The following is a 19,288-nucleotide window of genomic DNA, read 5'->3' as shown; positions in this document are numbered from 1 at the left end:
GTTTCTTTGGAAATTCCCCACAATTCTCAGTTTTGTGAGTCAAACCCCATTATTTAAGAAGTCTCCTCATTTTATTCAGGTGCTCGGTCCTTTTAAGAATATAAATTATTAAGGATTTTGGACAAAATGACAGGAATTCATAGAACATTGCAAATGGTAATGGTCCTTTGTCCATAAGATGTTCTGAACGCTTGGTCTGTGTATAAACTGTAATTCAGGGCACGGGCATTAAATAATTGTATTTCTGCAATTTATTACAAGAATTCAGATGTGGAGAGAATGAAGGATGTAACCCATGCATCCTAATTCTATCTGAATAAAGTCTTGGAAACGCAATCAGGCACTTAAACATCATCTGCCGGGGAGTAAGAGGCTATGTAATTACTGTGAGATTAATTCTTCAGGTTTCCATTAAAATATCAGCACTTTCCACAATCTGCACATAAAGCACCGTGAGTGAGTGATTGTCCATTTTATATTCTTTCATTCATTCAGCCTCATGGATTTATTGATTCCCGATCCCTCTGTGTATCTTGGGAGATGGACCTTTCACTACGGGCTGGTAAAGGTTAATATGTAGTATTAGAATAAATATTAATGGGTGCATGGAATAGACTTCCAGCAGTGGTGGTAGAGTCGAACATAATGGACAGTTCTAGAAGGGTTTGTACAGATCTTACTGGACAATTTGTATTGATCCACTGTTTACCTGGGTGATTTTAGGTTGGGTAACACTCTGGTTAGTAAATTTGGTAAATTAGGCTGAATTGCTAATTTACTGAATGCAGCGGCCCAATTATATTCTATAGAGCTGACCCGATATTATGTATCTATTTATAGGAAAAATAATTATGTTTGAAAAATCCAAGTTGCTTATATTTTTAATTTTATTATTTAAATTATTTATTATTTATTTATCTGTAATGGACCGTGGAAGATGTGAGCTGCTCTGGCAAAGAATGAGGGTCAGAGCTCTGTTACCTCTAAAAAAGTATATAAAAGGCTTCCGAGTTTCAAAGGGGCATTTGTCATTATAGCTGAACAAGCTGCCACTCCGTGGGTTAAATAAATGCCTTAATTCCTTAAATTGGAGCTTTCACATCAGAGACCATGGCCCACCTGATAGATAATGAAATGGGTTATTTATTTATAAACGATTTTACCAGGAAGGATACATTGAGATTTCTCCTGTTTTCACATATGTCCTGGGTCCACAAAACATTGCATTGTTACAATAGGATACAATAATACAAAAGTACAATACACAAACAATATATATATATATATATATACACACATATATAGATTTAATACATAACAGGTAATAAACATATTCCACCATGACAAGTGCATGGTTATACGGGTACAGTGTTAGTATCTTTCTTTCTGGGCAAAGCTAGTGTATATTGCAAGTAAATCAGTTCAACCCCTTAAGGACACATGACGTGTGACATGTCATGATTCCCTTTTATTCCAGAAGTTTGGTCCTTAAGGGGTTAATCAACATGGTAATGTATGTTTATGTACGGCACTAGTGAAATAATTCTCGAGCTCACAAGTGCTAGCCCAACGTTTCTCTGCAGAGGCCCGAACATGCAGGGGTGTACCTACAGTATGACAGGGTGATGGTGTCACCCCAAGATTGGCAGTGCTGTAGTGGCAAATGTGTTTATTTATTTATGGGGGAACGATGAACCACAGCCATTGGATAAATTATTATTCCACATTCAATTCAGAGAGAAACTGACCGACACTCGGCAGTATTCTGTTTGTTCCATTACTTGACCAACGATCAGTCATCTGCCAATTCTTGTATCATTTACCATGTTTATATAAGTTTCTTGGAGATGAGAAAAACCAAATAGTTTCTGATGACCTTATTACCCTTTGCGGCCCTATCAGGATAACTAACAGAAGTTGCTGCTGTTGGATATCGGTAATGGAGGCGGACAGTGGCGCATGATGGACCTATTCAAAAACAGTCTGACTCTTTACAATTGGCGGTGGGGGGGGGGGGAGGGGTATGATCTGGGCATTCATGGCACCATAAACACTACATTTGGAATGTGGAATGTGCTCTAGCACCGCATTTAATATAGGATTAATTTACTGCAATTCTTTACTATCTCACCGACGACCTCAGCTAAGGGCAGAATGTGAGAAAACAGAATATGGAACCTCTAGAATTGTATTTCTTTCTTTTAATAATCACTGAGCATCCGGTAACTGGTCCCAGGTGGGGTCAATCATTAAAAGGTTCCATTTCATCTTCTCAGTTTGTAATTCATGCTGTTATAAAGTAACATAGGAGGCATTACTCGTAAATATATTAAATCATTTGGGAATTCAGCAACAGGCGGCATATTAGCCAGTTCGCACCACTAACGAACCTTAATAAAATCAGACACAGACTAACTTCAGTTTTCCACCAAGAGTGTCTGGGAGTGGAATGAATCCCTATCGTATAGTTTGGGGCTAATAACATCTTTCACCTTGCAGTTGCTTTTTATTTATCCCATAAACAATCCTGATTCTATTTTTACAGACTGGCCGTCTCTGCGACTCGCTGTACAAGAAGTTAGCTGATATTTAATCATTGATCTAACAGTCTCTATATTTCCTTCACCAGACTGAGAGTATAACAGCCCCCAAACGTCCTGAGGATGAGGTGACGTTTATACGTGGTCTGTACGAGGAGGAGATCCGAAATCTCCAGGAAAAACTGGATAAAAATTACCAAACCCAAGACGGACTCATCGGTCAACAGAATAGCTTGATAGGCGCAGAATATCAGCACAGGTACATAAAGTGCTTCATTGCACGACCTCAAAACTGAAATATGCTTATTGACCAAAACAGAAAAATGTATTAAATGTCACAGGAAAGGAAAATCGCCGGAGATTAGTCTAAATTAGAACAATTAAAGCTGAAGGACAGAGCCGGATTAACATAGGGGCTGATGGAGCTTTTTTTTACACCCTACTCTTGGGTTTGCTATCTGACTGGTATTTGGGGCTGCCTGGCCGTGCCGGTATTGCAGTAATACCGGCAATACAATGCAGATATTTTTCTCAGTATAAATGGAGATTACTCTGCAGTACCAGCATCAGCCAGTAGGGGTCACTGTGTGTGGAGAGAGGCAGGGATAGGAAGTTACAGCATATCCCTCCCTGCCTCTCTCTACTCACTGATCCGCGGGGCAGCAGCTCTGCACAGAGAGTTCAGACAGCAGCTCCCAGCCTGCAGATAGACAACAGCTCAGGGAAGTGAGGGATGAGGGGAAAGGCATCAGGGAGACATGGGGACACTGAGACACTGAGACACTAGGGGACACTGAGACACTAGGGGACACTGTGAGACATAGGGACAGAATGTCTCCATGTCTCACAGTGTCCACATGTCTCCCAGCCAATGTCCCTAGTGTCTCAGTGTCCCCATGTCTCACAGTGTCCCCAAGTGTCTGTTTCCCCATGCCTCCCAGCCAGTGTCCCTAGTGTCTCAGTGTCCCCATGTCTCCCAATGTCTCCTAGTCTCCCAGTGTCTGTGTCCCCATGTCTCCCAGTGTCTGTGTCCCCATGTCTGTATCCACAAGTGCCCCATGTCTCCCAGTGTCCCCAAGTGTCTCAGTGTTCCCTGGTGTCTCAGTGTCTCCATGTCTCTCAGTGTCCCCTAGTATCCTAGTGACAAGGGAAACACTGAGACATGGGGACACGGGGAGAAATGAGGACACTGAGACACTGGAAGACTAGGGGACTGGGCGTCCAATTCTTTGGACAGACATGCCCCCTTTTTGGGCATGCTCGTCCCTTTTGGCAGTTCTGGTCACGTGATTCGTGTCAGTGGCACACCCTTTTACCCCGCCCATTGACTTCCTGCTTCACTGGACACTGCTGTTAGGGGGTATGTATTTACTTGAAAGATGAAAGCATAAATTAGAGAGAGATTAGCATAGAGTATGTGTTTTCTTATAGCTGCATCCTTTGAGTTTCCCTCCAGCACCATCTCCATCAGATACATGACGCTTGGGAGGTATGACTGTTTTAGTGTTTTTGGTTGATAAGATTCTGTAATTAGGCCCCATCATAATTGTCAGCACCAGGCCCACTGGGCTCTTAATCTGGCCCTGCTGAAGGACCATAATGATATAGACTCTAATCCCAATTCAGAACTTGTATTCCATCAATATTTTCTTCTGAACGTTGGCCTTCAATGCGATTACAATACAAACATGACATAAGTTAGAACTCACTATTGACGTAAAAGGATACTATAGTCCTAGGAATACAAACCTGTATTAATAACACCATAGCTCCCCCTGTCTCCCCCTCCCTTGCAGCACCCGGCCAATATAGTGTTAAAAACACTTTATTTACTTACCCGATCCCAGCACTGATGTCCCTCTGTCATCCCCCCTCCACCCCCTATAGGAAAGGATTGACTCAGTGCTTTCCTATGGGGATTTAACTGACACAGGATGTCCATATGCAGAACGATATGTTATATATTACACAGTGTATCGATATGTTATATATTACACAGTGTATCGATATGTTATATATTACACCGCGTATCGATATGTTATATATCACTCTGTGTATCGATATGTTATATATCACTCTGTGTATCGATATGTTATATATCACTCTGTGTATCGATATGTTATATATTACTCTGTGTATCGCTATGTTATATATTACTCTGTGTATCGCTATGTTATATATTACACTGCGTATCGATATGTTATATATTACTCTGTGTATCGCTATGTTATATATTACTCTGTGTATCGATATGTTATATATTACTCTGTGTTTCGATATGTTATATATTACTCTGTGTATCGATATGTTATATATTACTCTGTGTATCGCTATGTTATATATTACTCTGTGTATCGATATGTTATATATTACTCTGCGTATCGATATGTTATATATTACTCTGCGTATCGATATGTTATATATTACTCTGTGTATCGCTATGTTATATATTACACTGCGTATCGATATGTTATATATTACACTGCGTATCGATATGTTATATATCACTCTCTGTATCTCTGTTATATATTACTCTGTGTATCGATATGTTATATATTACTCTGTGTATCGATATGTTATATATTACTCTGCGTATCGATATGTTATATATATTACTCTGTGTATCGATATGTTATATATATTACTCTGTGTATCGATATGTTATATATTACTCTGTGTATCGCTATGTTATATATTACACTGCGTATCGATATGTTATATATTACTCTGTGTATCGATATGTTATATATTACTCTGTGTATCGCTATGTTATATATTACACTGCGTATCGATATGTTCTATATTACTCTGTGTATCGATATGTTATATATTACTCTGTGTATCGATATGTTATATATTACTCTGCGTATCGATATGTTATATATTACTCTGTGTATCGCTATGTTATATATTACACTGCGTATCGATATGTTATATATTACACTGCGTATCGATATGTTATATATCACTCTCTGTATCTCTGTTATATATTACTCTGTGTATCGATATGTTATATATTACTCTGTGTATCGATATGTTATATATTACTCTGCGTATCGATATGTTATATATTACTCTGTGTATCGATATGTTATATATTACACTGCGTATCGATATGTTATATATTACTCTATGTATCGATATGTTATATATTACACAGTGTATCGATATGTTATATATTACACTGTGTATCAATATGTTATATATTACACAGTGTATCGATATGTTATATATCACTCTATGTATCGATATGTTATATATTACACAGTGTATCGATATGTTATATATTACTCTGTGTATCGATATGTTATATATTACACAGTGTATCGATATGTTATATATTACTCTGTGTATCGATATGTTATATATTACACAGTGTATCGATATGTTATATATCACTCTATGTATCGATATGTTATATATTACTCTGCATATCGATATGTTATATATTACACAGTGTATCGATATGTTATATATTACTCTGTGTATCGCTATGTTATATATTACTCTGTGTATCGATATGTTATATATTACTCTGTGTATCGCTATGTTATATATTACTCTGTGTATCGATATGTTATATATTACTCTGCGTATCGATATGTTATATATTACTCTGTGTATCGATATGTTATATATTACACTGCGTATCGATATGTTATATATCACTCTATGTATCGATATGTTATATATTACTCTGCATATCGATATGTTATATATTACACAGTGTATCGATATGTTATATATCACTCTGTGTATCGATATGTTATATATTACTCTGCATATCGATATGTTATATATTACACTGCGTATCGATATGTTATATATCACTCTATGTATCGATATGTTATATATTACACAGTGTGACAGAACCATCCGTCTGTCTAGTGCTTTGGTGGATTCGGCTATTTTGTGCCATCCGTCTAAATGACTGATCCGTTATGTTATGAAGCATGTTTTACCGTTCCAGCCTGTTTTCCAGCCGTTCACCTCATTTCGCACGAACTCCATGTCTAACATATGGGTGGCCGCCATTTCGGGACTTTTGCACGTGTTCGCGGCCATCTTGCGTGCGAACAGCGGTGTTTGCCTGTGAACGCGTGGAACTAAAAACGGATACCCAAACAGGCGAACACCGCTGAGACCTCCATACACCCAGAAATTCGTGTTGGAACTACCGAACGACGAGCCATTCGGTAGTTACCTGTAATCGGCTATGGGGAATCCAGCGAACTCGGAGATAGTTGTGGATGATGAGGATTTCGTATGATTCTAACCGGCGAACGGAGACCGACTGCAGGGCCAAAACTTGTGGAACTCTTTTCGGCTAGAAGATCCGTGCAGTCGGTCAAAACTTCAATCATCCATAACTCCCGAACCCCTTAACCGAATGGGCTGGGATTTGGACAGAGTGTTCCCCTAACCAAGACCTTTCAAGCGGTGCTGGACTTAAAGGTGTACCCCCTGGTTTTGGGGTACATCCAGAACTGGGGTAAAATATTGTACAGTATAATTGTGTTATGTGGTTATCTGAGGGGAGGAGAGGTGGGGGTGTTACCCTGTGTATAATTGGTTATTTTCATCCTCCCCCTGGGAGTGCCCTGTGTGTGCCTTTTCCTAATAAAAAGCAGGCTGGATGTTCCAGTCCTCAGATCTTGTTTTGACCCTCAACACGGAGCTTCAGTCTCGTTATTGGGGGGATTCTTATTTACGCTTAAGGACTATTATTGGGAAACTTATGCCGTTTGGTGGATATCGTTATTCGAGAAATTACTGCTGCCCCTGGTTATGGTTCGTGGATTATACAGTATACGAACAAGGACTTGATACGGTGAGAGGGGAAGGTGGACTAAACGGTGATTTACTTATTAAGACAAAAGGTGTCTTAACAATTGGTGGCAAGCGACGGGATGAATCCCACAACACAGAAGGAAAGAAATGCAGTATGAACAGTTAAGACGTGCTACTCTTAAGGACATAATAGAACGCCGAGGTCGATCAGCAAGCAATTTAAAGAAACGGGAAATTATTGCTTTGCTAAGGGAAATGGATGCAACACAGGGAACGGAGAGCGCTAATGTGCCCAGCAGTTTGGATTTAACACCCGAGGAAATACAATTTAACCGGGCAGTGCAAATAAGGCTGGCACACTTTGGCCCCAACCCCTCAGCAGACATTGTGGAACGTGTGCAAGCCGCAGTAGCAGCACACCAAGCGCTCCAAGGAAGAGGAGCTGCAGCAGCAGAGGTACCCAATAACGATCCCGGAAGGAAAAAGGTACCATTTGCTGCATTTAAAAATTTTATTGAAAATGAAGGAGAGATCGATGGGTTCCTGGCCGATTTTGAGAGGCAGTGTGCTCTACACCAGGTACCCACAGATCAATGGGTCACCATCCTCTCTGGGAAATTATCCGGCCGGGCTAGTGACGCATTTCGGGCCATCCCAGAGGAGGAGATCACCAGCTACCGGGCAGTGAAGGATGCGCTCCTAGCCAGGTATGCGGTGACCCCAGAAGTTTACAGACGGCGCTTCAGGGAAACCAACAAGCAAAGTGGCGACTCTTATGTGGAATGGGCTTGCAGAGTTCACCGTACTGCAGCCCACTGGATGGCGGGATGCCAAGCAGTATCGGGGGAGGAGGTGCTGCAGGTATTTTTACTGGAACACTGCTTCGAGAAATTGCCTACCGGGGTCCGGGAGTGGGTCAGAGATAGAAAACCCTCTACCCTACCCGAGGCGGCCCGGTTGGCAGACGAATATACTGATGCTCGCAAACTGGACAATACCGTTGTTAAAGTTCCGACCAGAGTGGAATACCGACCAGCAGCCCCTCCGATTCCAACAACATACCAACCCCCAGTGCATCGCAACCCAGTAGTACCACCGACCAATACTTATGTGCAGCCATCCAAATTTAATGCCAGGGATTATTCCCAACCCATCCGGTGCTTTCTGTGCAAACAGTTGGGACACAAGCGCCCGGAGTGTCCACTGAACCACGCCAACCAAGCGCAGTCCTGGAGGAGACCAGCCAACACGAATCAGCGACCACCACAGCCTGCTGCTCACTGTGTAGAGCAGGAGGAATTCTGGGGCATCTTGCACGAAGCCGACCCGGTGCAAGCAGCCCATCAGGACAATCGCCAGCAACACCGGCAGACTGTGAAACTAAATGGCCGAGTGGTAAATGGACTTAGAGACACAGGAGCCACCATGACACTGCTCCAAAAGAACTTAGTCTCAGAACACCAGCACACAGGAGACACAGTGGCCGTGAGGGTAGCAGGGGGAGCCGTATTCCGGTTACCTGTTGCCCGTGTTCACCTGGATTGGGGAGTGGGCGCTAGACACGTAGATGTTGGAGATATGAAAGACTTGCCCGCTGATGTGCTTCTTGGGAATGATTTGGCCCCTTTGGTTTCGGCCTATGCTCCGATGGGCCCCTTGGACGTTAACCCAGTGACTACTCGTTCTCAGACCCGTGCCTCTGGAACCAGCCCACCTGCCGAGGAGACCCAGGTAAGACCCTTTTCCCCGACTGACACCTTAGCTCAGACCCCCTTACGTTGGGATTCCCCAGAGGAGTTTGGGAGGGAAACCCGGGCCGATCCGACCCTTCAAAAGTACAGGGACAGAGCAGATGCTGGAGAGGAAGGGATAGACGGGGAGCGGTATAAGTGGGTGGGGGACAGGCTATACAGAATCCCGAAACCTTCCCAGAAGAAGATAGCCCCTCCGCAGAATCACCAGCTGGTGGTGCCCGCAAAATACCGGCAGGAGCTTCTGCGGATAGGGCACGATGTCCCTTTAGCAGGACATCTAGGGTCCCGCCGCACGGCCTATAGGATCTCCCAGAATTTATTTTGGCCCAACTTCAACCAGGCTGTGCGGATATATTGCAATACTTGTGACACATGTCAACGGGTAGGAAAGCGGGGGGACCACCCTAAGGCTAAACTATCATCGATGCCTATTATAGGGGAGCCCTTTTCCCGCATAGCTGTTGACATTGTGGATCCACTGGCCAGGGCTAGTCCATCAGGCAAGAAGTATATTCTTACTGTAGTGGACTATGCCACTCGCTATCCAGAGGCAGTAGCGCTGTCTAACATAGAGGCAGAGACGGTTGCTGATGCCCTGGTTAGGATTTTTACCAGGGTTGGGTTCCCTAAGGAGATTCTCTCCGACCAGGGAACCCAATTTACTGCGGTGCTCACCCAGCAGCTGTGGAAAGTGTGTGGCATTAAACCCTTGCTTAGCTCGCCTTACCATCCACAGACTAACGGTCTCTGCGAGCGTTTTAACGGTACCCTCAAACAGATGCTGAGGACCTTTACAGACACTTGCAGGGACTGGGAGAGATTCCTGCCTCACCTACTGTTTTCATACTGGGAGGTGCCCCAGGAATCTACTGGGTTCTCCCCTTTTGAGTTACTGTATGGGAGACGGGTCCGCGGACCCCTAGATCTCATCCGGGGACACTGGGAAGGGGAGACTGAGCAAGAAGGGACCCCCATAGTGCCATATGTTCTGGAACTTCGGGACCGCATGGAGAAACTGTCCCTGATGGTAAGGGAGAATCTCCATGCGGCCCAGGGGAGACAGAAGAGATGGTACGATCAGGGTGCCCGACAGCGAGCCTTCCAGGTGGGGCAAAAAGTATTAGTGCTCAAACCTGTGAAGGCCAACAAGATGCAAGCCTCTTGGCAAGGCCTGTACAAAATAGTAGCGCAGATCTGCGATACTACCTATTTGATAGCCAGCTGTTCAGACGAGAGGGTCCAGAGATCCTTTCATGTGAACATGCTGAAAGAGTATCAAGAACGACCGGAGAACATTGCAGCCGTATTTGCCCCAGCTACAGATGACCCTGAGAATTTGCCTCTCCCTGATCTATTAGAGAGGGACCCCCAGACTGACCTCACCGCCCTCGTACAGTTAGGAGACAGGTTAAACCCCACAGAAAGGATCCAAGCGAAACAGTTGTTGTGGGAGAAACAAGCAACTTTCTCCCAGGAGCCAGGTTACACCCACCTCGCTGTACACAAGGTACACAAGACCCCTGGACAGACCCCCTTACGACAGCCGCCTTACCGTATCCCTGAAGCAGTCCGAGATGGAATGCGGAAGGAGATACAGGAGATGACCCAGCTTGGGGTCATCGAACCCTCTGACAGCCCTTGGGCTTCGCCTGTAGTCCTAGTACCTAAGAAAGATGGGACCACCCGGTTCTGTGTGGACTACAGGCGACTCAACGAGCGGACTACCACTGACGCCTACCCAATGCCCCGGGTAGACGAATTACTAGATCGTATTGCCAGGGGACGTTATCTGACCACCATAGATCTATGTAAGGGCTACTGGCAGATTCCCCTGGCCGAGGATGCTATCCCCAAGTCGGCCTTCGTCACCCCATTTGGCCTGTACCAATTTAGGGTCATGCCTTTTGGGATGAAGAATGCCCCGGCTACCTTCCAACGGATGGTGGATAGACTCCTGGATGGCTTCCAAGAATTTGCCTGTGCATACTTGGACGACATAGCGATCTATAGTGGGTCCTGGGAGGAACACCTGGTACACATAGGGGTGGTACTGGATAAGATTCGGGCCGCCGACCTGACATTGAAGCCAGAAAAGTGCCATGTAGGTATGGCAGAAGTACAGTACCTGGGTCACCGAGTGGGATGTGGGAACCAGAGACCAGAGCCCGCCAAAGTAGAAGCGGTGGCTAACTGGCCCACACCCACTACTAAGACCCAGGTATTGGCCTTCCTAGGGACAGCAGGGTACTACCGACGTTTCGTTCCTGACTACAGCTCTATTGCTAAGCCCCTGACAGACCTGACGAAAAAGAATTTGCCTAAGCAGGTCCTGTGGTCCCCGGCTTGTGAAGCTGCGTTCCAGGCACTGAAACAAGCTCTTGTGAATGCCCCTATCTTGGCTGCCCCAGTCCCTAACAAACGCTTTCTCGTTCACACAGATGCTTCCATGTATGGACTGGGGGCTGTGTTAAGCCAAGTTGGGGAAGATGGAGGAGAGCATCCTGTCGCATACCTCAGCCGAAAATTACTACCCCGAGAAGTGAGTTATGCGGCAGTTGAGAAAGAATGTTTAGCCCTAGTCTGGGCATTGAAAAAGTTAAGTCCCTACTTGTATGGGCAAGAGTTTTCCCTTGTAACAGATCATAACCCCCTCGTTTGGCTTAACCGGGTCTCAGGCGACAATGGGAGACTGCTGAGATGGAGCTTGGCATTGCAACCTTACAACTTTACTATTAGCTACAGACCCGGTAAGCTGAACAGAAATGCGGATGGCTTATCACGGCAAACCGACATATCCACCACCTCTTAGTCCGGGCATCCCCAAGTTGACCCGCCACAGGGTCAAGCCGGGTCTGCCGGAGTGTTCCACAAGGGGGGAGCCGTGTGACAGAACCATCCGTCTGTCTAGTGCTTTGGTGGATTCGGCTATTTTGTGCCATCCGTCTAAATGACTGATCCGTTATGTTATGAAGCATGTTTTACCGTTCCAGCCTGTTTTCCAGCCGTTCACCTCATTTCGCACGAACTCCATGTCTAACATATGGGTGGCCGCCATTTCGGGACTTTTGCACGTGTTCGCGGCCATCTTGCGTGCGAACAGCGGTGTTTGCCTGTGAACGCGTGGAACTAAAAACGGATACCCAAACAGGCGAACACCGCTGAGACCTCCATACACCCAGAAATTCGTGTTGGAACTACCGAACGACGAGCCATTCGGTAGTTACCTGTAATCGGCCTAGGGGTAATCCAGCGAACTCGGAGATAGTTGTGGATGATGAGGATTTCGTATGATTCTAACCGGCGAACGGAGACCGACTGCAGGGCCAAAACTTGTGGAACTCTTTTCGGCTAGAAGATCCGTGCAGTCGGTCAAAACTTCAATCATCCATAACTCCCGAACCCCTTAACCGAATGGGCTGGGATTTGGACAGAGTGTTCCCCTAACCAAGACCTTTCAAGCGGTGCTGGACTTAAAGGTGTACCCCCTGGTTTTGGGGTACATCCAGAACTGGGGTAAAATATTGTACAGCATAATTGTGTTATGTGGTTATCTGAGGGGAGGAGAGGTGGGGGTGTTACCCTGTGTATAATTGGTTATTTTCATCCTCCCCCTGGGAGTGCCCTGTGTGTGCCTTTTTCCTAATAAAAAGCAGGCTGGATGTTCCAGTCCTCAGATCTTGTTTTGACCCTCAACACGGAGCTTCAGTCTCGTTATTGGGGGGATTCTTATTTACGCTTAAGGACTATTATTGGGAAACTTATGCCGTTTGGTGGATATCGTTATTCGAGAAATTACTGCTGCCCCTGGTTATGGTTCGTGGATTATACAGTATACGAACAAGGACTTGATACGGTGAGAGGGGAAGGTGGACTAAACGGTGATTTACTTATTAAGACAAAAGGTGCCTTAACACACAGTGTATCGATATGTTATATATCACTCTGTGTATCGATATGTTATATATTACACAGTGTATCGATATGTTATATATCACTCTGCGTATCGATATGTTATATATCACTCTATGTATCTATATGTTACATATTACTCTGCATATCGATATGTTATATATTACACAGTGTATCGATATGTTATATATCACTCTATGTATCGATATGTTACATATTACTCTGCGTATCGATATGTTATATATCACTCTATGTATCGATATGTTATATATTACACAGTGTATCGATATGTTATATATCACTCTGCGTATCGATATGTTATATATTACTCTGTGTATCGATATGTTATATATTACTCTGGGTATCGATATGTTATATATTACTCTGTGTATCGATATGTTATATATTACTCTGTGTATCGATATGTTATTTATTACTCTGCGTATCGATATGTTATATATCACTCTGTGTATCGATATGTTATTTATTACTCTGCGTATCGATATGTTATATATCACTCTGTGTATCGATATGTTATTTATTACTCTGCGTATCGATATGTTATATATTACTCTGTGTATCGATATGTTATATATTACTCTGTGTATCGATATGTTATTTATTACTCTGCGTATCGATATGTTATATATCACTCTGTGTATCGATATGTTATTTATTACTCTGCGTATCGATATGTTATATATTACTCTGTGTATCGATATGTTATATATTACTCTGTGTATCGATATGTTATTTATTACTCTGCGTATCGATATGTTATATATCACTCTGTGTATCGATATGTTATTTATTACTCTGCGTATCGATATGTTATATATCACTCTGCGTATCGATATGTTATATATTACTCTGTGTATCGCTATGTTATATATTACACAGTGTATCGATATGTTATATATCACTCTGCGTATCGATATGTTATATATTACTCTGTGTATCGATATGTTATATATTACTCTGTGTATCGATATGTTATATATTACTCTGTGTATTGCTATGTTATATATTACTCTGTGTATCGCTATGTTATATATTACTCTGTGTATCGATATGTTATATATTACTCTGTGTATCGCTATGTTATATATTACTCTGTGTATCGATATGTTATATATTACTCTGTGTATCGCTATGTTATATATTACTCTGCGTATCGATATGTTATATATTACTCTATGTATCGATATGTTATATATTACTCTGCGTATCGATATGTTATATATTACTCTGTGTATCGATATGTTATATATTACTCTGTGTATCGATATGTTATATATTACTCTGTGTATTGCTATGTTATATATTACTCTGTGTATCGCTATGTTATATATTACTCTGTGTATCGATATGTTATATATTACTCTGCGTATATATCACTCTGTGTATCGATATGTTATATATTACTCTGCGTATCGATATGTTATATATTACTCTATCGATACACAGAGTAATATATAACATATCGATACGCAGAGTAATATATAACATATCGATACGCAGAGTAATATATAACATATCGATACGCAGAGTAATATATAACATATCGATACACATAGTAATATATAACATATCGATACGCAGAGTAATATATAACATATCGATACACATAGTAATATATAACATATCGATACACATAGTAATATATAACATATCGATACGCAGAGTAATATATAACATATCGATACACAGAGTAATATATAACATATCGATACGCAGAGTAATATATAACATATCGATACACAGAGTAATATATAACATATCGATACGCAGAGTAATATATAACATATCGATACGCAGAGTAATATATAACATATCGATACACATAGTAATATATAACATATCGATATGTTATATATTACTCTGTGTATCGATATGTTATATATTACTCTGTGTATCGATATGTTATATATTACTCTGTGTATTGCTATGTTATATATTACTCTGTGTATCGCTATGTTATATATCACTCTGTGTATCGATATGTTATATATTACTCTGCGTATCGATATGTTATATATTACTCTGTGTATCGATATGTTATATATTACTCTGCATATCGATATGTTATATATCACTCTGTGTATTGATATGTTATATATTACTCTGCGTATCGATATGTTATATATTACTCTGCGTATCGATATGTTATATATTACTATGTGTATCGATATGTTATATATTACTATGTGTATCGATATGTTATATATTACTCTGCGTATCGATATGTTATATATTACTCTGTGTATCGATATGTTATATATTACTCTGCGTATCGATATGTTATATATTACTCTGTGTATCGATATGTTATATATTACTCTGCGTATCGATATGTTATATATTACTATGTGTATCGATATGTTATATATTACTATGTGTATCGATATGTTATATATTACTCTGCGTATCGATGTTATATATTACTATGTGTATCGATATGTTATATATTACTCTGCGTATCGATATGTTATATATTACTCTGCGTATCGATATGTTATATATCACTCTGTGTATCGATATGTTATATATTACTCTGCGTATCGATATGTTATATATTACTCTGTGTATCGATATGTTATATATTACTCTGCATATCGATATGTTACATATTACTCTGCGTATCGATATGTTATATGTCACTCTGCATATCGATATGTTATATATCACTCTGTGTATCGATATGTTATATATTACTATGTGTATCGATATGTTATATATTACACTGCGTATCGATATGTTATATATTACTCTGTGTATCGATATGTTATATATTACTCTGTGTATCGATATGTTATATATTACTATGTGTATCGATATGTTATATATTACTATGTGTATCGATATGTTATATATTACTCTGCGTATCGATATGTTATATATTACACTGCGTATCGATATGTTATATATTACTATGTGTATCGATATGTTATATATTACTCTGCGTATCGATATGTTATATATTACACAGTGTATCGATATGTTATATATTACTCTGTGTATCGATATGTTATATATTACTCTGTGTATCGATATGTTATATATTACTCTGTGTATCGATATGTTATATATTACACAGTGTATCGATATGTTATATATTACTATGTGTATCGATATGTTATATATTACTCTGCGTATCGATATGTTATATATTACACTGCGTATCGATATGTTATATATTACTATGTGTATCGATATGTTATATATTACTCTGTGTATCGATATGTTATATATCACTCTCTGTATCTCTGTTATATATTACACAGTGTATCGATATGTTATATATTACTCTGTGTATCGATATGTTATATATTACTCTCTGTATCTCTATGTTATGTATTACACAGTTTATCGATATATTATATATTACTCTTTGTATCGATATGTTATATATTACTCTTTGTATCGATATGTTATATATCACTCTCTGTATCTCTATATTATATATTACACAGTTTATCGATATATTATATATTACTCTGTGTATCGATATGTTATATATTACTCTGCGTATCGATATGTTATATATTACACAGTGTATCGATATGTTATATATTACTCTGTGTATCGATATGTTATATATTACTCTGTGTATCGATATGTTATATATTACTCTGTGTATCGATATGTTATATATTACACAGTGTATCGATATGTTATATATTACTATGTGTATCGATATGTTATATATTACTCTGCGTATCGATATGTTATATATTACACTGCGTATCGATATGTTATATATTACTATGTGTATCGATATGTTATATATTACTCTGTGTATCGATATGTTATATATCACTCTCTGTATCTCTGTTATATATTACACAGTGTATCGATATGTTATATATTACTCTGTGTATCGATATGTTATATATTACTCTCTGTATCTCTATGTTATGTATTACACAGTTTATCGATATATTATATATTACTCTTTGTATCGATATGTTATATATTACTCTTTGTATCGATATGTTATATATCACTCTCTGTATCTCTATATTATATATTACACAGTTTATCGATATATTATATATTACTCTGTGTATCGATATGTTATATATTACTCTGTGTATCGATATGTTATATATCACTCTCTGTATCTCTGTTATATATTACACAGTGTATCGATATGTTATATATTACACAGTTTATCGATATGTTATATATCACTCTGTGTATCGATATGTTATATATTACTATGTGTATCGATATGTTATATATTACTCTTTGTATCGATATGTTATATATTACACAGTGTATCGATATGTTATATATTACTATGTGTATCGATATGTTATATATTACTCTGTGTATCGATATGTTATATATTATACAGTGTATCGATATGTTATATATTACTCTTTGTATCGATATGTTATATATTACTCTCTGTATCTCTATGTTATATATTACACAGTTTATCGATATATTATATATTACTCTGCGTATCGATATGTTATATATTACTATGTGTATCGATATATTATATATTACTATGTGTATCGATATATTATATATTACTCTTTGTATCGATATGTTATATATCACTCTCTGTATCTCTATATTATATATTACTCTGCGTATCGATATGTTATATATTACACAGTGTATCGATATGTTATATATTACTATGTGTATCGATATGTTATATATTATTCTGTGTATCGATATGTTATATATCACTCTCTGTATCTCTGTTATATATTACACAGTTTATCGATATGTTATATATCACTCTCTGTATCTCTATGTTATGTATTACACAGTTTATCGATATGTTATATATTACTCTGTGTATCGATATGTTATATATTACTCTCTGTATCTCTATGTTATGTATTACACAGTTTATCGATATGTTATATATTACTCTGTGTGTCGATATGTTATATATTACTCTCTGTATCTCTATGTTATGTATTACACAGTTTATCGATATGTTATATATTACTCTGTGTGTCGATATGTTATATATTACTCTGTGTGTCCTTATGTTATTTATGACTCTATGTATCAATATGTTACATATTTCTCTCTTTATCATTATGTAATTAATGACTCTATGTATCGATTTGTTTTCCATCCACAGACTGTGGGAGTTAAACAGACAGCTCCTAAAGAAGGATGATGAGATCGGTGCCTTACAGCTGCTGGTCGCCCAGAAGGAAGCTGATATCCAGACGTTAAGGGGGGCAGCGATATCGCCGGCCATCAAACTGGATCTTGCCAAACAGGAGCTCGGAGAGCTGCAAAGAAACATTCACATGTCTCAAACAAAGTAGGGAATCTTTCAGAATCTCCTTTAACCCAACATTGCTTCACACAGTGCAAACAGTGAAGGGCGTACTTCCTCTTAGGACACCAAGGGTAGAGTGCCAGCTCTTGGGGTCAGTCTCTAGTGGGAGAAATTAGCAATGTTAGATTATGACGAGCATTAGCTAAATTGTGTACAAGCCCTCACAGCATTAAACCTATTCTTGAACTGTGGGTTTTCTATCAATTAGGGCTTGTGTCTGGCTGGAGTAGTGGGAGTTGCTATGGCGCAGTCTGGTTGTAAAAATGCACAATGATTCACAGTATTTATAGGAAAGGACGCACGTTTTATAAGGAAATTTCCATAGAGTGCGGCTCAGTCTCTGACATTTAGAATTGCGTCTGTCTACGTCAGTAGTAGACGCTTAATGTTTGAATTTATTGGCAATTAATGAGTCTGTCACCCTGTGAGATTAAACTCTTTTATATTAGCAACATTGAATATTACATATTATTATTAACTTGTTCATTGATACCTTGAGAACACACTTCTTCAGGAAAGCATATCATTTAAACTGTTAGCGGGTTTTCATTCCCTCCCTTGTCCAGTTATCTGGTTACAATTACATGTCTGTTAGTCCACCCATTGTACAGCGCTAGGGAATTTGCTGGTGCTATATAAATAATAAAATAATAATAATAATAATAATAATTATAATACCAATGCTACACGTCTTAGTGAAGAGTTTGAAGAAGGGGAGCATGATCAACGGTGTCAAAGGCAGCAGAGAGGTCAAGAAGAATTAGTATGGAGTAGTGGCCATTGGATTTAGCTGCGATTAGGTCATTAGTAACTTTGATAAGAGCAGTCTCTGTAGAGTGGAGAGGGCAGAAGCCAGATTGAAGAGGGTCAAGGAGAGAGTTGGAATTGAGGAAGTTAGACACACGGGTAAAGACAAGTCTTTCCAGAAGCTTTGAGGAAAAAGGGAGTAATAGTTAGAGGGGGTGGATGGGTCG

The 19,288-nt window shown here is 39.8% G+C and overlaps 1 protein-coding gene across 1 annotated transcript in view; it reads left to right on the top strand.

Annotated features, from left to right (window-relative positions):
* LMNTD1 (lamin tail domain containing 1) overlaps positions 1-19,288 on the top strand; it is a 161,527-nt gene that overhangs the window by 37,370 nt on the left and 104,869 nt on the right. Inside the window, exons 3-4 of the mRNA XM_063446105.1 lie at positions 2,630-2,799; positions 18,108-18,296. Of these exons, the coding sequence (XP_063302175.1) occupies positions 2,630-2,799; positions 18,108-18,296 (359 nt within the window). The remainder of the gene's footprint in view (positions 1-2,629; positions 2,800-18,107; positions 18,297-19,288) is intronic.

The sequence above is a fragment of the Pelobates fuscus genome, chromosome 3, assembly GCF_036172605.1.
Source record: "Pelobates fuscus isolate aPelFus1 chromosome 3, aPelFus1.pri, whole genome shotgun sequence".
Classification (NCBI taxonomy): domain Eukaryota; kingdom Metazoa; phylum Chordata; class Amphibia; order Anura; family Pelobatidae; genus Pelobates; species Pelobates fuscus.
This window is presented reverse-complemented; position numbering and strand designations above follow the sequence as displayed.